The sequence below is a fragment of the Heteronotia binoei genome, chromosome 5 (genome assembly GCF_032191835.1).
Source record: "Heteronotia binoei isolate CCM8104 ecotype False Entrance Well chromosome 5, APGP_CSIRO_Hbin_v1, whole genome shotgun sequence".
NCBI lineage: Eukaryota > Metazoa > Chordata > Lepidosauria > Squamata > Gekkonidae > Heteronotia > Heteronotia binoei.
The window spans coordinates 124152715-124176066 of record NC_083227.1 but is presented as its reverse complement, the minus strand read 5'-3'; the positions used below and the strand labels follow the sequence as shown (position 1 = coordinate 124176066).

General features: G+C 41.1%; 1 protein-coding gene across 3 annotated transcripts in view; it reads left to right on the top strand.

Moving 5' to 3' along the window:
- Positions 1-21727, top strand: part of LOC132572822 (proton-coupled amino acid transporter 1-like) — a 37331-nt gene extending 15604 nt beyond the window's left edge. For all 3 annotated transcript variants that reach the window (XM_060240292.1, XM_060240290.1, XM_060240291.1), the window contains exons 7-11: positions 1942-2160; positions 3527-3625; positions 6521-6687; positions 12862-13031; positions 21411-21727. In XM_060240292.1, the coding sequence (XP_060096275.1) occupies positions 1942-2160; positions 3527-3625; positions 6521-6687; positions 12862-13031; positions 21411-21670 (915 nt within the window). In that variant the 3' untranslated portion in view covers positions 21671-21727. The remainder of the gene's footprint in view (positions 1-1941; positions 2161-3526; positions 3626-6520; positions 6688-12861; positions 13032-21410) is intronic.
- The last annotated feature ends 1625 nt before the right edge of the window (positions 21728-23352 follow it).

The following is a 23352-nucleotide window of genomic DNA, read 5'->3' as shown; positions in this document are numbered from 1 at the left end:
TACTTACAGTGCAATCCAAAGTTATTCAGTTGATTTTGACAAGTTTAGGCTGTAGTAACTCAGCATAGGACTGCCTTGTTAGCACTCTTTGAGAATACTAGGTCTATGTCTCTATTTCAGTGCATGTTTTATTGCAAAACACAGTAGTATTTTAGTAATGGTGAGTTCAGGATATAGATGATCCAGTTCATATGAAAACTGAGTGATCACACTTCCTGGCTTCTCAACTTTCAGCTAGTTTGAAAAATAATTCAATAGGTTTTAACATTTTAAAAACTTAAGTTTACTACAACACTCACTGGATTTAAGACATTTACTGTGTATTTCACATAGATCCCAAACCCTTGTATACTATGATACAGATATATGTAGGCTAGGGTTGCCAGGGCCAACTCAGAAAATACCTGGGGACTTTGGGGGTGGAGCGAGGAGACTTTCCCATTCCCTAAAATAAATTAAAAAAAATATATAGCAGCACAGTTCCCCTGAATACAGTCTTCATTTCCTTATCCCCCAGCAGCTGGCTGCACTTCCACTAAATGAAAGTGAACACACCGACACACACTAACAAAGCAGCTAAATAAATGCAGTACTTTTGTGATCTCACTGGGGCAATTCACTCACCATCTGTTGTATTTCTACCAACTTCTTCAATATATTTAAGCAATATACAGGCAATGAAAGGTTTTAGTTTACTCTTTACTATGCAAATAACTTCTGAAAGTAATATAAAACAATGGAGGACGTGCACTGGCGTTTCTTCCTTTCTCACAGCTTCACAGACTCACTGGGAACAGCCATGTGGCTCTGCTGGCTCATCCTGCCCCCATTCAGCCTTGCTTCTACTGAGTTTTAAATGCTTTCCAAGCTTCTGCTAAGCTTTCTGAGGTGGAAAGGCATATCTTGGCTGTTGGGGCAGGGCTTCTCCCTGCTGGCCAGCAGGCTGGCAGTGGGGAGGAGCCTGAAAAACCAAGGGATCCCCTGCCGGGATCTGGAGACTGATGTAGGCACAGCAGGAGTTAACCTGCATTCTGTTGTTTGCAATTAGAACAGAGTTATAACAGCTGAGTGACTTTTCCCTCTCAATGATCCTCTCCAGCCCACATAACTGTAAATGGTTTTCTGTAGCTCCAAAGACTCAAAAGGTGGTTGTGCTATCAGTCAATATTGCTTCCTTTTGAACTTCAGGACACAGTCAGTTTTCATCTCACCCAGTGTATCCTCCTGGCTTTGGCTTGACTTTTTGAAACTCAGTAAAGTGCATGCCTTCCTTTTAATTGATCAGAGCTTCAAGTTCCACTTCAGAATCACAATGCAGCAGTGAGTGCAGCTCTAATAAAAAGTGTAGTACAGAAACTAGTATAGCTTGGCACACTACTCAGTTTGCATGCTGGGTGTGTCTATGCTCAAGTCTGCAAAAGTGCTTGTCACTCTCCTGGACAAGAAACAGCAGAGGTAGTTTTGTGTTAAAAGAGGCAGATAAACTGCTCTTTGTGATTATGTAAATCTATCCAACGCTGGATGCTTTCATATTAAAGGGTCAATTAATAACTGCTTACTTGCTTAAACATACGTGGATATTTTTGAACAGGATTTCCAATTACTATGCATCTAATAGGGATCTTGATGCAGTGAATACATTCAGTATTACAAGCAGGGCTCTTTTTCTAGCAGGAGCTCCTCTGCATATTAGGCCACACCCACCTGATGTAGCCAATAATTCTGAGCTTACAGTAGAACCTGTACTAAGAGTACTCTTAGCTCTTGGAGGATTGGCTACATCAGGGGGGCATGGTCTAATATGCAGAGGTGCTCCTGCTGAAAAAAGAGCCCTGACAAGTACTTGTAGTCCTATAATAATCTGTGATCAAAACTGTCTTAGAGTTATAGTCAGAGAACTAGTGAGATTCAAAATAATTTTTTTGCTTGACTTCCTTGTAGGTGGTATCTGCTGCCAATGCTACAACCAGCTCCTGCGATGGCAATGAAACTATGGTGTTAGCTCCCACCATGGACTCCCGGTTGTACATCTTATCCTTGTTGCCATTCGTGGTACTGTTAGTCTTCATCCAGAACCTCAAGTTCCTTTCCATTTTCTCTATGCTGGCCAATCTTGCCATGCTCTGCAGTCTTCTAATGATATACCAGTATATTGTACGGGTACGTACAGAGATTATGATAGCAATGGTAACACATTAGATGGACTTCTTTCAGAATTTTCCATTGGGGCCATTGCAGGTGGCTGCCTGCTCTTTTAGTTTGTCTCTCTGTTTCACCTTCACACAGCTGGAAGAGGCTTGCTTAATATTCCTTTTAGCAGGCAAGTAAGATTGGTCACTGTCTGCTCTAGAACATTTTCAGTGATGACCTCCAAAATAGCTTCAGAAATGTCCCCTTGTTTCTGCTTTTTAGAAGACTATCTAAGTTACTTAGGCAGATAGTTGTATGAAAGCTGTTCTTGTGGGTGGCTTTGGTTTATATTAGGATTTTGTGCGCTCAGGTGTTCTATAGTTATTGCTATGTGTTTGGTTTTTTTAATATAAGCTTTTAATACAGTAATCCCCTTCGAGTCCTGTTAGGAATAAGGCAGGTTAAAAATGATAGAAACAAATATGGTCTGTCACTGGGAGACCTTAAATGTCAGATTTTTATTTTAAACATCCCATTCTTGAATAAGGAACTTCCTCACAAGAATCCTGAATTTTAAGGGGTGCATGCAGTTTTTGAGGCCGTGAAAGGGTTGTGTATTAATGCAGCACAGGGATGGTGAACCTGTAACACCAGTGCTACAAGTGTTAAGGCCAGAATTGCTCAGGAGAGTAGTCTTGAAAAGGAACTTGAAGGATAAGATGCTGGAGTTCTTGGCACAGTGTGCAGCAAGAAAGTATGGACATAGCAGTTAGGAGAACATGTGGGGGACTTTGAATGTGGTGGAATCGAAGGAACAAAGATTCCATTACAAGGCAAGGGCAAAGAGTTGCTGCTGGATAGGGGAGAGGAGCCAAGTGAAGGTATTTCAAAAGTACACTGTATAGGCTGGACAGACAGAAGTGAATTGTTCTCAACAGAAGACTGAATTATGACAAAGAAAAGACAGCAAGAAGGTTGCAGTAGCTGTGGAGGGATCGGCCAGAAGATCTATATTTTAGTTAACAAGAAGAACTGCATGGCCACTGTGTTCTACAGGGAGAAATGGCATCATCTGGCAATAGAGTGAATATACGTAGCAGAGAAGAATGCAATGTTTCAGACTTGTTTTATGGTATGCTTGCCCCGAAGATTGGCTATTGGTGATTCTATAAGACTACTGTGGGTATAATATCATGCACAAAAGGAAAACATGTGAGATGCCGTATAAGCAGCTACTGTTATGCTGATTGGTTTCTACTTACAATAGTTCACCACATTCAATGTGAGTAGCTTTGAATTCCAAGTATTCTGATTGGAAGGGAGGAGGGAAGGAAAACCCTCTTTGTTCCCTTTGCTGTCACATCTAAATTTCTTTTGCTTCTTTCCCCATTGTCAGGGCATTCCAGACCCTAGCTCCCTGTCTCTTGTGGCCCAGTGGAAGACATACCCTCTGTTTTTTGGCACTGCTGTCTTTGCTTTTGAAGGCATTGGAGTGGTAAGTCTTGGCCCTATGTATGATGGACCGACTTTGCTAGAAGCAGCATTAGCATGTAATTGCATTAGAGCTCTCTTCAGCAGCTCTTTCTTGGTCAGCAGTAAATACAACAACGGTTATCCATTTGATGAGTCATCTATGAGACTGATGAACCTGTATAATTATTTCCATAAGAAACTTCCCTCCTGCTTCTGTTCCATACTTTCAAGGTAGAGCATATGTCCTTTTGGTAGTGTCTTGGTGAACAAGTGTCTTGACCTAGCAACAGTCTAGTCATGCCTGAGTGCTCTAAGATCAAACACTTTTTCAGATTGACCTTTCTAGCATTAATTCATTACATGAGACTGGTTCTTCAGCACAGAGCAGTGATGTATTTGAGCAGCTTTCCCTGAACAACATTGCTCATTGGAAGAAAGGATAAAAATAGAAATGTTTGATCTATCCTGTCTTTCTCTCCCTTGCCTTTCTGTCTGGTAATTTTTCGCTGTTATCTGGCCCTGGCTTAGGTTGAATTTGCAGAACTGATAGCTTCCTGAACTGCAGATATTATTCTGAGATGCACCAGTTGTGGAAGCATAGCATCTAATGCAGAAAAAGGAATAGAGTACCTATTGTTGACACTGGTTAGGTCTCTGCCAGAGCACTGAGTTCCATTCCATTTATCATGTTGTAAAGGACATAGACAAATTGGTAAAGGAGAGCAAGAAAAAGGGTCAAGGGTTTAAAGTGTAATACACATTTTTATTTTGGACACATCTTAGGAAGTTAGAACTGACTTACAGAAGCCTATGTTGAAATAAATTTGGTTAGCTTTAAAGGTGCCACTTGATTTCTCTTTCACTTTTCAACAGCTACTGTCTTGAAATTAACACGAGTTCTCGAATGACCTGTTTTTTGGGTTGAGAGTGGGAAATTGAAAGCTCTTAAAAGAAATAATTTTCTTCTGATGCTGAGATTGTAATGTAATATAGAGAATGGCAACATGTATTCACAAGTGTAAGGACAGTGGAGCAGTGAAGGCAGCTGACTTGCCCAGGTGCAGAGTCTCCTGCTGTGGAGATTAAGGATAAACTGTGGATAAACTATCTCCGCTATGCCTCAATTCCAAAGTGCAAGAGTCTCCGTGTCATGGGGTTTGAGTATTCAAGCACAGTGCCAAAAAAGAGAACTTCATAACCGTAACAGGCTACACAAGATCAGGAAATGTGTGGCTGCTTACTGTCTGAAATTGCATTACATTCATGTGTCTGGCACAGCCCTCTGAATCAAGAGGACTAAGTCTCCTCTATATTTACCTGTATTGCAAAGTCTGTAATTTCTTTCTGTATATGTCCCTCCTTTTTAATAGTATACTGGTTGGCTCATAACTTTTAATTTTTATGCATGTGCAGGACTGCTTCATGCATATGCAAAACAAAAATATGTCAGTATACAATGTGCACCGACAGTGTTTTTCTGTTGACATTATCACACCACGTGTACACACGGAGTACAGGCTGTGTACAAGTTTGTCTAGTGCGGGCTTATGTGGCACGCAGGTGTTTCTAGCTCCCATGCCAGAGTGGGGGGGGGGATCCTTAGCTGGGCTAAAATAACAAAGAAACTGAGTTTTAGGTGGGATCAAGGATTAAAAGAACCATGTAGTACACCAGGAGAAGGATGGCTGCAGACTGCTGCACTGACCCGCTGAGTATTTGCATTTAATAGGCAGGAAGCAATGGAGGGTGTGGGTGGAATGCTACATGATTACTTTGCCACTTTGACTTTATCTGTGGTAGTTCCCTATGTAAATACAGAAGCTGAAAGTTCAAAAGTCCATTAAGATACCCGAACTGTTACAGAACATCCTGCATGGTGTGTCTGTACTTCTTACAAGCAGTAATGCATGTGCCACAAGTCCAGTCCCATCCTGGCTTAGAGAGGTTATTTAAACTAGGAAGTGAGAAAGGAAGAGCCTAAAACCTGGATTTTGTTTTTTCTTCTCGGTAGTCTTCTCTTCCAGGAATAACATTTCAACCATTTTTTTAAAGCAATGCAATTTAAGAACCAACAAAAGCATTCCGTAAATTATATTAATATATGAACATATGAAGCTGCCTTATACTGAATCAGACCCTTGGTCCATCAAAGTCAGTACTGTCTTCTCAGACTGGCAGCGGCTCTCCAGGGTCTCAAGCTGAGGTTTTTCACACCTATTTGCCTGGACCCTTTTTTGGAGATGCCAGGGATTGAACCTGGGACCTGCAAACTCTGAGCAGGTGTTGTTTTCTTTCTTAGATGGACAATAAGCACAGAAATGCCTACTAAGCTTGTGACTACTTCTACAATCATCACTGTCCTTCAGCAGTGTATACTTGATTGGAGTGATGATATCACCATATTAGCATTTTCATGACTTCTCCTTTCCAGTGTGGACTATCTGGATTTTTAAAATGTGCTATTAAATTACTGGGTGGAAGATGGAGCAGAGATCTCTTCATACAAGCATTTGAAATTTTATAAAACACTTTCCAAACATATATAATGAAGCATGTGACTGAAGAGTTAAATAATGCTACTGCATCTTTGCACAATCAGTAATTAAACTATAGTGTTAATTGTCACAATGTAATATGAGACACTTGCCTAAATCATGAGATACTTGCCTAAATAGATATTGGCTGGGTATAACCATCATGGTCAAAATACTTCCTCAGGATGCTGAGATACGTTTCGAGCTACATTATACTATACTTTGAGATTATCTCTTTGGAATCTGGCTGTTAGGAGATAATGTGCTAAAACAGGTTGAACATCCTGTCCTCTGTGGGTGGTGGTGGTCAGATTATGAGACCAATTAAGTTAACATTGCGTTAAAATGGTACATTGAAAATCTTTCCCTCCCCTCTCCCCAAGATACTCCCTCTAGAAAACAAGATGAAGAATCCTCAGCAGTTTCCCACAATCCTTTATGTGGGAATGGGACTTGTCACTGTCCTCTACATCAGCCTGGGAACTTTGGGATACTTGCGTTTTGGAGATATGATCAAGGCCAGCATAACACTCAATCTGCCTAATTGTTGGTGAGTCAAGAGAAAGAAGAAAAGCGTTTTGATTCATGGTTCAAGTTGGAGTAAAGCGTTAATAGGCCTTTTGAATGGTTTAGAATAGAATTAGGAGGGATATTGAAGGGTGAGAGTCTGTTTTCAAGGGGCGTTTGAAGTGTGTTTGGGAGGTGTTCTCAGAGAGAGGATATGAAGAGAGGGAACTGTAAAGCCTTTCAAGTATTTGGAATCCTCAAGAACTTTCCACTCTCATGGTCATATCTGTCTTAACAGTCTTGTTTTTTTTCTTGTTTTCTGTCTGCATATCCAGTTGGTTTTCCTTCAGCCTATCATATAGTACTTCATGAAGCAGTTGCAGTTTTATCCACTGTGTACACTATATTCGTATAAGGCTTTCTGTGTGTCTCCTCCCCACAAATGCCACCGCAAATCATACCTTGCATTAAAATCTTGCATTGTCTCTATTATACTTTTTTTGTTGAGCTTTTACTGTTTGAAACCTAGCACATTTTGCTTTGGGACAGTCAGTTGCTTCTTGGTACAGTGTAGTTGCTGGATGTGTCAAAAAGCTCGAGCAATTTCTGGACATTCTTCTACATTCCTAATATGCTTTCTATTAACTCTTATGACTCTTGTGAACATGACATACTGGTAGAGAAGCCTGAAATCCAACAGGGAGACTGATTTTTACTCAGAGAAAGTTGCAACATTTATATCACTGGCAAATGGTTCAGTGGGGAGCAAAATATTTCTTTCCTTGTCTGTATATAAAGGTTATATTTACAGTTGAAAACTGATGGTCTCTGTGGAGAAATCTCCTTTCTTTGCTATGCTAGCAGCATGATAATCTAGTCCTCTCTTATTAGTGTCTCCAGTATTATTTTGATTTCTATCCTGCTATTATCCCAAGGGCTCAGGGTAACAATCATCAGTATGTTCAATAAAAAAACTGGCAGATCGGGGGCAGTGGGGTGGGGGGGGGGGTGGAGAGGAACAGAATTTTAAAACATTGAACTTAAAAGAGATCCTTCATGGTGAGCACTTATTTTTTTCTGAAGGAAGAGAATAATATGAAATGAGTAGCTCTCAGCTGATCCAGGAACTGGTGCCCTCTTTTTCTCTTCTGCTGATTGTTATATTGTCTGTGTTTGCTCAGGCAGAGTATTCCCCTATTTTGGGGGAATTTCAACCCGCCTTCATTTAATTTCCCCCCTCAGATTTTTCTCCAAGCTTGGGGGGCCTCCCTCAACTTTCAAGAAAAATCTTTCTTTCTTCTTGGCCCTGACTTGCAACTTTAAGTACCTGTTGGGAATTAGATTAATTGATTGCTCTAAGTTCATAAATAAGCACAGTGTTTGTGAAGGGAGTATAGTCCAGAGTTGCTGCATTAATTTCCTTTGGAGGAAGTTCTTAGTTTTCTGGCAGCTTCCCTAATAGAGGCTTTTTTGATAGGCTGCTTATTGTTTTGATGCAGGATGAGCACTTACAGGTTTCTTTGAAGACTACCAGAACCTGAAGGGGACAATACAGACCCTCATATCAGAATTCTCTCTGTTTCCAATGGGCCTGTCCATCCATTCGTGTTCTGAGGAGAAGTTTTGATCTGGCCTGATAATCATGCTCTTGAGTTATCTTTGAGGAAAACTAATGGGTGAATTGAGTTTTGCCCCACTTTAATTGGAATGCAGTACTTTCCTAGCTGTCTGATCTTAAGAATGGTTGAGTTTGAGCTGGATGGTCAGGGAAATACACAATTGCAGTAAGAGCCATACAGGCGGGTTCAGACGTGGGTTCAGTTGTGTGCGGTTGAGAATTCTCACAAGAATATAGTGAGAAAGGAAGCTCCCAATTTCATTTGGATATTGCCTGTGGAAAAAGCTGCTGAAAATTTACCATGTTTTCAAAAAGCTTGTTTTCAGGATGTCTTATGATGAAATAGTGAATTCTTTTCTAAAAGAATGTTGAAATGACCTCTTTCATCACCATCACTACTGGCAGGGTAGTGAAACAGAACTGGAAAAACTTCTGATTATCATCTGGATGTTCACCAATTTAAAACTTTAAAGAACAAAAACAAAGCTGAAAGTTGGGATGTGTGATGCTCTCTTGTTGATTCTTTGCTTTCTAACATGCTGATTCCTCCTGCATCCTTCTCAAACTGAGGGGGGATAATTAAAGGTGGAATGTTCACTAGGCTAGCATTGTGTGTGTTAGTCTAACACTTACTTAATTAATCAAAGGCAGCACACACAGGCACTGTTCAAAGCCAGATACATCCAAGCTGTGTCACTTGTCACAACTTCAGGTATTCTATACTGCCAGCTTACACTTGCTTTGGAAAAAAAATCACAATTTGATCTTTAAGCAGACTAATATGGTGGTGTCTGCAAGTGACTTGTCAGAATAAGATGATAGTTCAAACCCTATTGCCATAGGCAGTTCCAGACAAAGTTTTTGCCAGTCACCATAACCTTTAATCTGTGCATAGCTGCCTCATCCTTTGTGTGAAACTTCTGTGCCTCAGGTCAGATGGGGGAAAAGTACTAATTAAGAACCTAATGGTGAACTTGCTTTTGCTGAAAGTCTCTGAAGCATGTTCAGTTTATCTGCAACTTGGAGGCAGTTTTTAATTGATAACACATCTTGCCTATGCATGTTTTGTTAAATGTGTGCTAAGTCCCAGTGAGAATAACATGTTTCTTCTGCCAACATGATCCAGAGTTTTAATGCTTTCTTTTGACTGTGCTGGTAGGATTCAGAAATTCTTAGGCAAACTCAGAGCTTTGCCCGCAGGTCAGGTGTGGGCATATTCAGATGTTTCTGCTTACTTATTAATCCATCGATTGATTGAATGAAATATCAGAACAGGTTTTATAAAATCTGCAAGTGTCCAAAGAGAAGTCTGATTACCATTCTTGTTTCTGGTGACACCTAGATTTATGGGAGCACTTTTTTTGTTTAGCCACAAGCAAGTGGCATTGTCTTCCCTTACTTTCATGCTTGGGCTTTCTCTGAGTCATCAACTGCAACAGGCATCTCCAACATGGTGCCCATGGTCACCATGGTGCCTGTTGGCCCCTGCCAAGTGTTTTTAGGAAGTGGGCGGGAGCAAGTAGGGCTTTTGCTCAGAAAGGCTTTTGATTGACTACTGGAGATTTGGTTGGCTGTGTAGATTTTTGCAAATGTTGCTTTAGCAACAGCTAAGCACAAGGATCTGGACTGTATTACTGAAGTTGTGACAATTATTTTGTGGCTGACTCTGCCTCCTGTGGAAGCCATTTTGTGGAAGCCATTTTGTTGCTGCACCCGCCATGCCATATCTGAATTTCAGATGTGCCCGCAGATCCAAAAAGGTTGGGGACCCTTGAACTATGATGACTCTAACCGCTTGCCTGCAGTTGATATTGGTTGGCATGTGAGATCTGTTCTTGGAGTGTTCTCTCCTGGTTGTTCTAGCAGTGCCAGTAGTTTTGCAAAATGCTTCCTTTCTCAATAGAAGTCTTAATCTCTTGGGTTTTTTTCCGCTCATTCTTGCGCAACTCTACAGTGATTGCTTTAGAATGGATGAGATCAGACCCCTTTCCTCCCCCATCCTTTATCTCAAAGATGTAGATAACTTTTTCAACATAGAAAGGACGGTATGTTCAGACTGGGGGTTTTGTACTCCATTTGGACTTTGATGCCATGAGGACTGGAACAACTTGCTTTTCTGCCATCTTGGCAAATTGCCATAAAGCATAACTCCTCCTCTATTCCTTACAGGATCATGAAGAATGTTTCATCCTGCCTTTATGTCTTAGAAGTTTAGTGCACTTGTAGATGTTTAGGGCACCAAAGAATCACAGACAGACACTACCAAGACACCAAAGAATCAACATTGCACAGAACTGTAGAGTGAATATTAACAATAGGGGAGGGATGGTGGCTCAGTGGTAGAGCATCTGCTTGGTAAGCAGAAGGTCCCAGGTTCAATCCCTGGCATCTCCAACTAAAAAGGGTCCAGGCAAATAGGTGTGAAGAACCTCAGCTTGAGACCCTGGAGAGCCGCTGCCGGTCTGAGTAGACAATGCTGACTTTGATGGACCAAGGGTCTGATCCAGTAGAAGGCAGCTTCATATGTTCATATAATAACAAAAACAGATTTGTCTTTGCCTGCCCCATTTGCCTGAAAGCTTCAGTTTTTGTAAATAGCTTGCCTAAAATTGGCCTTGGTGGTATTGCCTAGAACTTTTTACATCAGGGCCAAAAGTGGCAATGCACCACTGCAGGGGGAAGGTCAGTAAGCAAAAACTGTGAAATATTCATGAAAGAAGCTAATAAAAATGACTTTGAAGTTTTTTGTTAATTAAAATAGAATCAGGTTTGCCCCGTCATGGGGTGAAATAACCTAAATATGTGTGTTAAACTGTTTTCAAATGAAGACTGGAGGTTAACAACATGAAGAGTGGAGTGTAAAGGTCTAGAGTTTCTTATTATCTATAGCTAAAAGCCTGGCCTGTGTGTGCCTACTATATTGTTGACAGTAGTAGAAAGGCTGCTCTGTATACAGTATGCACTATCCACGTGCTGAATCTGGTAACAGAAATATCCAGAGAACCATAAGCTTCTGTCTGTTACGTGTTTTGCATGTTCTAGTTTTGGCTCTGCAGCCAAATCTTCCCATGGCCTTCAGTTTGCAAGAGCTGAGCAAGACTGTTAACAATAGGACATTTTAGAGGTCATTAATGCATAGGGACACCACAAGTCAGAAGTGACTTGACGGCACAGCACACACACACACAGTGAGTGTGTGTGAGAGAGTGTGGCTCCTGTCATACGTGTTTTTCTCCAAAAGCAGGAATGTGTAGTGCTGGTGGTTTGTTCAGAACTGAGATGGAGATGGAAATCTGGCTTCAGTTTTGTGATACTAGAGCATCTAATGATTTCTACCCTGCTTTTGCATTCAGAAGGTTCTGCGACATAGCTTAAAGACAGTAATACGCTTTGACATAACTCTGCTTTGGAGGGACATTTCTCTCAAACCCAGTTCCCATTAGGCCACTGTGGTGGCTTCCCCTCAGTTTCATCATGCATGCACTTCTTATGCCCTTCTTGCCCCTGCTAGAACTAGAGGTCTTCCCAGCCAGAGACAGTGGGGGAGGAGGATCCAAGTGTATCAGTTGTGCTTTTGCTGAGATGCTGAATAGTACCAATTCAAGTCACTAGTCTGGCTGCATGTTCCTTACAGTCTTCCCTCTGAGATTCAGGTCCTCTCCCTGTTTGAGGAAGTAATAACTTGGTCCTCTTCAATAGTTTCTGCTCTCTCTTCTAATTGCCATGCCTCCTTTTTCAATTCAGTTGCCTTTTTTCATATTACTGGTTGCTCTTTAAAGAGGACATAACTTTACCTTTCATGTAAACTACTGGAGGGCTAGAAAGGGCTTATATTAAACAATATAATTGACAATATAACTAACTTACACATCTATCAGTCTGTATCATTTACTTCCTCTAAGGAGACTGGAGTGGCATACATCCCCAATGTGGCGCCCACTTTTTAGAAAGTGGACAGGGCTTTTCCCAGCAAGGCTGATTGACCATTGGAGACTTGACTCAGATTTTTTAAAAAATATGTTTTGGCAGTAGCTGCCACGAAAGCACAAGGATCTTCACTGTATAAGTGAAGGTAAGCTGTGCCAGCCATTTTCTGATTGGCTGTACCTCCTGTAGCAGTGGTTTTGTGGCATCCCTTTATTGCTGTGCTGGCCGCATTGTGTCAGTCATCCAGAGGTGCCCGCAGGCTCAAAAAGGTTGGGGACCCCTGGCTCAGGGAGTGTGATGGGCTCAAGATCATCTTGTGAACTTCATGGCTAGGTAGGGACTTGAAGGCACTACCTAATACTGTATAGTTCTGTAAAGCCTAATACACTACCTAATACAGTATAGTGCTATTGCTAACAGTATAGGGGGAGGCCTTCTGTTTAATTTGTAATGTCATTTAATCAGGGAAAGGGTCTTTTCTTGCCATGTTTGATCTCCGCCAATTCTTAAGTCACTTATTCTCATTGTCGCTGCCATGCTCACACACCTGTGCAAACAGTAATTATATGGCAAAGTCCTTGGGTAAAATATTGACTTTTGCTTTTATTTAATTTAGCTCCTTTGTCTCAAAGATTGAATAGATATAACTGCTGGTTCTTGTATCATTTGCAGGTTGTATCAGTCTGTCAAGCTGCTGTACTCCTTTGGGATCTTCTTCACATATGCATTGCAGTTTTATGTCCCTGCAGAAATAATCATTCCCGTGGCTGTGTCTCAGGTCCCTGAACGCTGGGCGTTGTGGACCAACCTGTTCCTGAGGACATGTTTGGTGTGTGCAACGTGTAAGTATAACACCAAAACTGATGAATATTTTCTTGCCACTTGGCAAGAAAGAAATTAACACATGGTTGAGAATCAACCAGTTGAATATCTCATTATGGATGGATGCATATGCACATGTAAAGAGGCATGGCTCATGCAGGCCAATGAATGTTAAGAACAAGAGAGAAGTCATGGCAATTTATTCAGCCTCTGCCTAGTAAGATAGTTAAGCCCAGCTGTCTCAAGAGAGTAACGATGGTTGCTGATAGTGAGAGGATGGAATTTCCGTATCTGAATGTACTGGACATCTACCGGTATTGGCTTCCCTTGACAAAACTCACCTGTGGAATCCATTTAGGGTAAGCTTATGCAGATTTCAAGGTCAGTTGTACTCTAGAACTTACATTATTAAATGCTTTCCAGAGATTTTTCCTTGAATAGGGATTCATCAGATAAGCAGGTCTCAAACAGCCCTCAGTCCTTCTCTTGGGACATGAAATGTACTTGTATTATAAGTCACTGCTAAACAGTTGTTTGAGGAATCAGGAGATTTTTATATCTCAAAAGACAAAACAGTTTGGAAAGAATAAAAGACTTTAACCTATCAAATAGCGTACTGAAATCAAATTCTGGATTCAAATGTGCTGGACTGTTATAAAAGTGTGGCCAGTCCAGTCTGGTCATAAGGCTTGGAAGAAGTCATTTTGCTTGGTTCTCTGGCCCCTTGACTTCTCTGCTGCAGAACGCCTGCTGGATCACTGTTTGAATGCATCTGCTTTACATCACAGGTTCTGTGTGCTTTAGGTAGGGTTAGGCCCACCTGACTTTTCATTTTCTCTCTCTTTGTGCTTATTGCCATTTATTCTTGAGCATCGTCCTTGTTGCCTTATCATCTTCTGTTTTACCTCAGCACAGCATGGCCAGTGGTGCCAGGCCCTTAAGTAAGCTGCTTTCCACGTCTGTCATCCTGCACAAGTTCTGCTTTCAGCAACCTCTCACATGCATTTGGCTATTTCATCCTTGCTCAAAGACATGCTTAGCATCCTTATGAGTGCCAAACTTCAGAAGAAGTAGAGGTAGGAAAGACAAGCCTTGTCTAGTGATATGTTTGAGAACATGACAATGCCTACATACATAGTCACTTAAACTCTCAGTGTCATTTGGTCTCTCCAACTAATTTTGCTAGAATTGTATCCAGTGGAAAGAGGTTATTTTTTTAAAAATGGTGTGGGAATAAAGGTTTTCTAATGCCATGTATGCACTGGAACTGTGACCACTACCAAATATGATAGAAGTCAAATAAAGGATAGTAGGCAAATATGATGTACTAGCAAAACAGCTAAAACTGGCAGTTTCTGGGGCTTTCCTTTTAAAGACCCCTACAGAGGGGAAGAAACAGTGGACACAACCATATGCAAAGTAGCCCAAACTGTACATTTAAATTTGACATTTTTGTAGCACGCGAGTGTTCAGATTGGCTCACAAAATTCCAATAGTTCTGACTTGTTTTGCTGGATTATTTGTAAAATTCCTATTGTGCCTAAATGGACATAGAGATCCATTTTTTATTTGGACTTGGGCTCACTTCTAAACAAATAATTGTGTGACTGGGAATTAAGTGCATGATTGCATGACATTCTTCCTGCATCCAGACTGTAACTGATGCAGGATTGCCTTGTTTCTTCCTTGTTAGAGGACTGCTGTTGCAAGAGAGATTCTGTAATCTTGCTTGAGTTACTGAAGCAGCAGTGGGAGAAACCTTGTGGCCTGAAACCTTGTGGTCTAAAAGTGGAGAAATTGCTATATTTATGAATAATTGGTTTCTGCTTTTCTTGAGAGATAAAAACACAGATGATGCCTGGGGCTTTGAACAAAAGGGTAGAACAGAATTTGGAGAACAAAATATGAATCCAGTGGCACCTTCAAGACCAACGAAGTTTTAGTCACTATATTTGGAGAGTAACAATGGCATTAGAGTTCCATATTGCTCCTTCTCCTCTGATTTAGTAATTCTCCTTTTCTTAGGTCTAACAGCCTCCTGCCCCAAGCTTCATGATGCTGTTTTTGTTTCTTTAGTAAATAAAATAACACTTAATCCTTCTCATTCATGCCAACTCAAGATCAGCACAAAGTGTAATTCAAGAGGGTGAGGCTGGGAGGCAGATAATCAGGGAAGTGAACAAGATAGGGAGATTGGAAAGCAGGAGTAGGAATGGGCCTGCTTTGTGCAGAAATGCAGAAATCTGGTCAGAAGGTTCTGAAGAACAAGCACAAACCTAGGGTCAGAGTAAGAAAACAGATTATATGGCACAAGGAAACTGGTGGTTTCCTCTCAGCACTCCTAGAAGATTATTGGTGTCTGCTGAAGGTGTAGGCCTGGATTTGAGAAGGGATTTTAAATTGAGGAGTGGAGGTGCTAAGGGCACAAAATTCCTTGGGCTTGGATTGCTTTGACAGTCCCCAAGAAGTCAAGCAATCCACATACCTCATTTGGTTCACATATTCTCACCTGGCACAATGCCTGTAGCTAGTAGCCTTTCTAGGAATTCATAACTGCTCATTCTAACGCTTTGCTTTACTTCATATAGTAAGTGCTCTCCCACAGGAGGATGATACTTGCTGTGGTTTCTGATTAAGGAAAGGATTATAGTGAGCAGTTACGACTTCTAGAGAGAATTTTTCTGCTTCTTTTCCATTAAGGATAATTGAGTTCCTCCCCTCATGTCTGCTTCTTCTTTAAATGGTGGGGTGAATCAGAGGAAATATTTTTCCATGGGCCTGTGGTAGTTCTCAGCTAGCTTGAGGTTGAGCAGCAAGTAGGCTGCGATCTGTCTTCACTGAATGGTGGGAGGGAGCCAAGAACAGAGCAGATAATCTTTGCATTCTAGTTGAGGGATGCTGGATTCAGGCCCGCTGTGTCAGAATAGGCCAGGTAGGCAGCCGCCTCAGGTGCTATCTGGCCCTTGGGGACGGAGGGCGGGGGCAGGTGCCCCCTCCTCGTCCCTGCTCACGCTGATGGAGCTGGCTGGGAAGTGGCCGCCTGCATGCTTCTTCTTTCGTTCCGATTTGGGCCGAGCGTTATCGCTTGGAATGCCCCTCATCCAGCCCCTCCACTCTGCCTCTTCAGAGGGACTCAGGTGGCTGGGCAGCAGCTGCCCCCGTCCTTTTCCCTCCGTTCCAAATTGGAACGGAGGAAGAAGTATACAGGTGGCCGCTTCCCAGCCAGCTCCCTTTGAAGGGGGCAGGAGGGCTCAGCGAGGAACGCTCAGCCTGCCCCTCGCCTTGCCCTCCCTCCTTCAGAGGGAGCTGGCTGGGCCAGCAGAGCATGCCAGCACGATGATGTCACTTTAGGTGACGTCATTGTGCTGTGTGTGCTCTGCACGCCTGATTCAAGTCCTGGGGGGTTTGGGGGGCCAGGATCTGCCTGGGGCGGTAGAATCTTTAGCTCCGAGCCTGGCTGGATTCTAGATCCCCAATATATGAAACTCCATTCCCCAGACACCCCACCTAATGGTCATTTCATTCCTAACCAACAACATAGAAAATATGTACAAGTTCTATTTTGTATAGTTTCTAAGTGGGCTTTTTCTGAGGGGAGCATCTTGGGTTCCGTATAAACACTGTTCTGAAATGCAGCTGTTCATTGTGGCACCTCATGATATTCTTTGCTTTTCACAAATTAGGAAACAATTTCTTGGTTGTTTCCTTTCCAGCCATGTATTTCACTGCTTCACATGTCTTTCCATTTTAAATTTTTATTAAGTTTCAGTATAAAGGGAAAGGAATGATGCGGGGTTACAGAAGCTAAAAAAGGAAAAGAGTTGGGGAAAAACAAAACAGAAAAAGAAAAAGAAAAGCCGTAAATGTAGCAGTTATATTTCTACCTTCCAAACCTGATACTAAATTCTTTCTACCTTCAAGTCTTAAATTTTAACTCAATACAACCATTGCATTCTACAGTCTTATTATTTTATTATATATTTTTTACTATTCTATTGCTTATGATATAAATCTAAGCTATTCATCTTTAATACAAACAAACGAGAAAAACAAAGAAACCAACCACAAAAATAAAGCCCGCTGGTTAATTTTAACAATGTTAGGGATAAGCACTAACTTTAACAATATTGACAATAGTCATAAGCAGAGATGAATATAATTTCTTTATCCTTAATACTACCTTAATTGCTTCCAACAGAGAAAAAATGAAAAAATAAAAATAACAAAAGACCAAAATAAAACCTAACAGACAATACTTTATCTATTTCAGTATCAACAAATTATATTGCTAAAAACAACAACAAAACAGGAGCAGATCATTAAAATTTGGAAATACCTGTGTTGTCTACCTTATTATAAATTGACCCAAATTAATCGTTTGTCTAGGTTGAATGTTTAAGATTCATTAAACTTTTTGGAGACTATATCTCCTATTTTCATATTACTCTAAGAAGCACAAGTTTAATAAACAGTGACAGCCTCATTTTCCATACTTATTATTTTTATCTAGGTATGAAATCATACAATCTCTATAACCCACTCTCTATTAAATTGCTCTATTTAACTTTATTTAAAAAGTAGGATCTCTAGATGAAAACGGCCCCCTCTCTCACACTTATTTATTTTTGTCTATGGAAAAAATCATACACCTCTATAACCCACTCTATATTAAATTGCTCTATTTAGCTTTGAAAATATATGATCCATAGATAAAAACAGAAGAGAAGCATTCAGATTCTAGAAGTCTCGTTTGCCATTTCAAAACCGCACACCTCTAGAAGTCTCGCTTGCCGTTTCAAGGCCGCACACCAGTTTCCTTTTATTAATTCCATGTTGACCAATTACGAGAAAGAGCAACAGTTTATAATCCCTTCTTTTTGAAAGCTTTCCAAGTCTTGATCTTCTTGAAGTAGTCTGCCTTTTCTCCCTTTGGCACATAGATCCATTTTACTGAAAGCGATGAGATCTCCACGCCGTCACTTCCTCCTGTAAAAACTTTAATCAGGCTTGATTTCCACCTCCTTTTTGTAACTGCGCACAATGTCTCCATTTTGATTTCTTTCGACTCCTTTCCCACCGGATCTTTATCCACCTTTCTCATCTCTGTAGACATCACTGGGATCCCTTCACCACTCTTAAGTAAATTTTCAGTTTAGCTGTGTTTTAAAATAAAGGTTTCCACCTTGTCTTGTATCAACTCTGTCAGCAGACCGATTTCCTGCTTTAAGGAGGATATGGCAACCATAATACCTTTTTTTATCAAAAGCTTCAGGTTGAATCGCCAACTTCTCCACAGTATAACTCAGTCTGATAAACAAAGTTAAAAAGCAACTCAAAGACCCAGATAGTCTGTCTTTCTAAATCTCCTCCAGCCTTGCACTTTTCTCTTACAGTCCAGTTGTAATTGTTTCAGTCCCGATCAGGTATCAAAAGCATTTCTCTTAAAAATATATCCGACTTTTATTCAGATTGTATTGTAATAAAATAATGCTCTCGTTATAGCTTGTTTAATTGTAAGCCAAATCCATTCGAATATCCATGTTCAGTCCAATTTAAGTTATTGAGAGTTCTTAATGTGTTTGTTTTGAAATTTTAAATTTATACACCAAGATGGCTAACAATTTGAAAAATCACATCTTAAAAACTATTAAAACCAACCAAAACAAAATCATTTAACAAAACCAGAGCTTAGATACATACAGGTATAAAACAACAATTTAAATGTTGGGGCGGAAAGACAGCTCACCAAGGGAACATCAAATGAAACAAAGTCTTCACACTCTGGCAGAAGATGGCAACGCAAGGGAACAGATTAATCTCTCTGGGGAGAAAGTTTCAGTGTTTTGGTTCTACTACTGAGAAGGCCCTCTTCCAGATTGCTGTCTGCGTAATCTCAGAAAGCAGGGGTACCCAAAGCAGGACCTCCAAAGAGATATATAGCACTTGAGTAGGTCCATAAGGAAACAGGCAGTCCTTCAGGTATGTATGGACTAGACCATATAGGGCTTTAAAGTTACCAGCATCTTGAATTGGAAACCACTCTGAATGGACCAAAGTTAGAGTGATATGGTCCTTACGATCCAGTCTAAATTGGAGTTTCTATGGCCTTTTGACAGCCATGATAAAAGGAAGCAAATGGGTGGGAAATAAATTTATCTCTTAATGTATGCACCTGTGTAACTTTAAAATGGGTATATTTCCCTCTAGTCCTGCACTATGCATCCATAATTTCTGGGATTCTCTTGATATGCATTTCCTGGCAGTAAATAGCATCTTGTATTACCTTTGCACACATCTAGACTTCAGTTGAAGATGTGAATGTTGTATGCATGTTGGAGCTGGTCCTTTCCACTGCTCCTTGGCTGAAGATCAACATGTAGAAAGTGGTCCTTTTTTAACCTTGTGTTGCTCTTTGAGGACACCCTCTAACGTCATGCAGTCTGTTTCCTTCCATAACTTGCTACATACAGCCTTTTTGATTTCAGCAGAGTAACTGAGGGGCCTGTGAATTCTGCCTATTATTTTTTTTACACATTTGAAGGTAGCACAAACTATGTGGGGAGAGATTGTGTTTTGGAATTGACATCAGAATTCAGGATGAAACAAGTGGTGTGGAGTTGGGTGCATAGTACAAGATGATCTTTCCTCTTTCATTCATCACCAACTGTGGCCCAGTTATTGACTGGATCACAAATAACTCCATTTTTTGCACAATTTGCTTTTTCAAAGCACATCTTTCATTCAGGTGACTGATAATGCCACAAGCATCTCATTCTTCTGCCACAAATGGTAATCCTATGCACAGCACAGTGATGCCAGACTAGTTAACTGTAATTCAAATACTCAGCTGTCAGCATTTTGTCATGACATTTAGCTATATTTTCCCTGTGCTTTTCAAGTGGGTTGGACATGTCTTGATGGCAGTGAGATACTCATTCAAACTACAGTGAGGACATGTGCTGGTGTTTTGGACAGTATCACATTGATGTTTTCCTCCTCCCCCTCCCCTACCCACTGAAATGAGTGGATGCTGTTCCTTCTTCTCTGCGACATGTATACTTTATTCTTTATTTATTTTATTTATTTATTTCTCGCATTTATATCCTGCCCTCCCCGCCGAAGCAGGCTCAGACTGCATTGCCTTGGCTGTTTGGGATTTTCTCTGTATCTTCACTGTGGCTTTTATAAGTAATCTCTTATAAAGTCAACAGTTGTGTGTCCCATTTTAATGTCTGCATTTTCCCCAGATAAGCTGGGGTGATCTCCAGTGATTTTTCTTCATCCTGTGCAACAGGGAGGAATCTTTCCCCCCTTCTAACATGAGGAGAAAGGAAACTCCCTATTAGCCTACCCAACCAAAAAGAGGCTTATTCTGGACTGAACAGTGGGAAAGAAATAGAAGCTTCTTCAAAGCGCAGTCTGCCATTTGTAAAGAATTCAGATAGCATTCTGCACAGAGGCTGCCCAGCCATTAAATAATTTTACTGCTTTCCCAGTCATGCTGGTGCTCTGATCATCCCAGGGGTGGGAAAGAAGAAGAAAAAGCAGAAGTCCCACAGGGAATAGGCTCTGCTCTGCTAGTTTTCCATATAATTAATTGCATACCATCATACTGATGGTATCTGGGAGGAATCACACACTTTGTATATCTCTTCATGCTGACATTGATATTGTATATGAACCTCTGAAGGTGAACAGTTATGGAAAAAGACATCCAGGGGCCCAAAACTCCTCTCTTGCAAAGCTGGACCCACATGTTATGATGTATCAAAAGCTATTTGACTTTAGCTAATGAAAATCTAGAGTTTAAGGTGGCATCGCTGAAGAGTATGAAGCTCCAAATGGAGCCCTAAAGCCATCATAGACTACCATTGATTTCTCTGGGAAAAAGGGCAGGCTGGTTTACACCTCATACAACATACATGAACAGTCAAGTTCCTCCATGTGCATCTCGGTCCAAGGGAAGCTAACTATATAAATGGGGATGGGGCAGGGAGTGATGCTGTATGCCAGGGGTCCCCAAACCAGTTGACCCTGTGCCTATTTCTTGATTTCTGAGACAGCAACACTACAAAATAGCTGTTATAGCAGGTTGGGAGGTTCTACGACAACCCAAATGTCCTCCTGAGAATGAGGCAGTTGTTTTGGAATGGGTGCTCTTTGCACAGCCAAGAGTGATGCCTCCTGGACCTTTTTAAGTATTGTTCTTAATTGAGGGACAGAAAAACCACCATTTGCTCTTTATTTTTGGTAAGTACATCAGTGCATGGCACGTTGCCCATGGGCGCCATGTTGGGGATCACTACGCTGATCATTTTGTCATAACCTATTGTTTGACTAGGTATCTATGTTCTGGATTAGATGCCAGTCGTAACCAACGTATTCCATTTATCTCTCAGGTTTGCTAGCGATTCTGATTCCTCGGCTGGACATTGTCATCTCTCTGGTGGGTTCAGTAAGCAGCAGTGCACTAGCTCTGATCATTCCACCCCTTCTGGAGATTTGCACCTACTACTCTGAAGGCATGCATCCCGCTACCGTGGTCAAAGATGTGGTGATCAGTCTCCTGGGTTTTACTGGATTTGTGGTGGGGACCTATGAGGCTCTCTTGGAACTCATTGTACCAACAGTTTCTAATGCCACAGGTGCCTTACAGTGACAGTTCAGCTGGCCCACGGTGTTCTATTCTGCATTGCCATGGATTCCCCCTCCCTCCCAGCCATTTGGTCAGATCCTTATTTCTTCTAGCAGCTACAGTGATTTGTGTCCCATCCTGCTTTCTGAGCATCTGTGTTCTACAGCTGTAAGGACCACGCTATAATGAGAAAAGACAGCACAGGTCTTTTACTTCTCTGGCTTGATAAGGCCTGAGAGATCTCATGATGTGAGGATTGGCCTCTGGCTGGAATGGAAATACCTCTTTCTGTTCAGCAGGGAATTTACTCCCCTTAGACACTAAATTAGCTTCAAGTTTTTGTTACACACTGTCGCCTTCTGGATTTAGAGCAATGAATTTGTGGGAATTAAGAATCTCAGAACTCTGAGCTGTTAGATTTGAGTCCAGTAGCACCTGAGAGACCAACATGATTTTCAAGATATAAACTTTTGGGAGTCAAAGCTCCCTTAGTCAGACACTAGGAATGGAGATCTGAGTCTTTTTATTCCAGTCAGGCATTGGGAGGGTTGTTGTAAGGAATGCTTCATAAATTATGTAAAGGTACAGTGTTCTGGAGTCAACCTTATAAAGAAAGGTAGACTGGTAGCAACACTTAGCAGAGTTGGACTTCTTTTTCTCAGCCACTTGCTAAATTTGTAAGAAAAGAAGAGGCCAGGGGAAGATCATTAGCAAACATTTATCAGGTGCCATATTCTCAATTCTATGTTGTCTCATTCATAGTCTTGCCCCTTCTTGTCTTTGTGTGTCTGTTTGGAAATACCTGTGGAGTCATAGACCAGTTCCCACAACATTCAGTTATATGGCCCATAAAACTAAGGCATGTTTAGTCAGACTGCAATCAGAAGATGGTGGGTGGGTAGGAGTAGTAAATAATATTCTTCATTTAGATGAGACTTCCCAGTGCAAAGGTCATTGAGTTAGGAGAAAGATAGATGTAAGAGTTGGGGATGCAGTATGGAAAGGGCTTTTCAAAGAGAAGTAAATCTCTTTGCGGTAGTGTATTTATATCTGGGGCCAGTCAGTTGCAAGATGCAATCTTCTATCTCTTTGGTAGGGTTTGCAATAAAAATTCTCATGCTCACATACTAAAGAAAAGTTCTGGGCAAATGCGAAGCAATGACCATGCAAAATCTAAAAATTAAAATTCATGATGCTGCGCTCATCATAATTCAATAAGAATGAAATGAGGGCCATTCAGCTAGATGAGTAAACAGATGTCTGTCTCTTGGTGCACGTACTTGAGCATCCTAGGCATCATGGCTGTTCAGTACAGGGTATGTGTGCTGTCTTCAGATGTGATGGTGTGTACATCTTTTTCTTGCTTACATGTAGGTAAAATACATGTGATAAAGATACTGAAAGAAACCATGAAACGTTAAAATACATAATATAAATTATTATGTAATAATTAATACATATTGAATTTAGGTATTTATACCTCCCTTATCTCCCCAGCAAGGGAACCCCTAAGCAGATGTCATCATCATTCTACCCTCCTTCATTTTATCCTCCCAACCACCACCTGAGAGGTAGGTTAGGCTGAGAGGAAGACCAACTTGTCTACACAACAAATTTTCATGGCAGAGTGAGGATTCAAACCCAAACTGTAGTCCTGTGCTTCTTAGGTTCCATGCACATAGAAGTGAAGCCAAGCAAATCTGTAG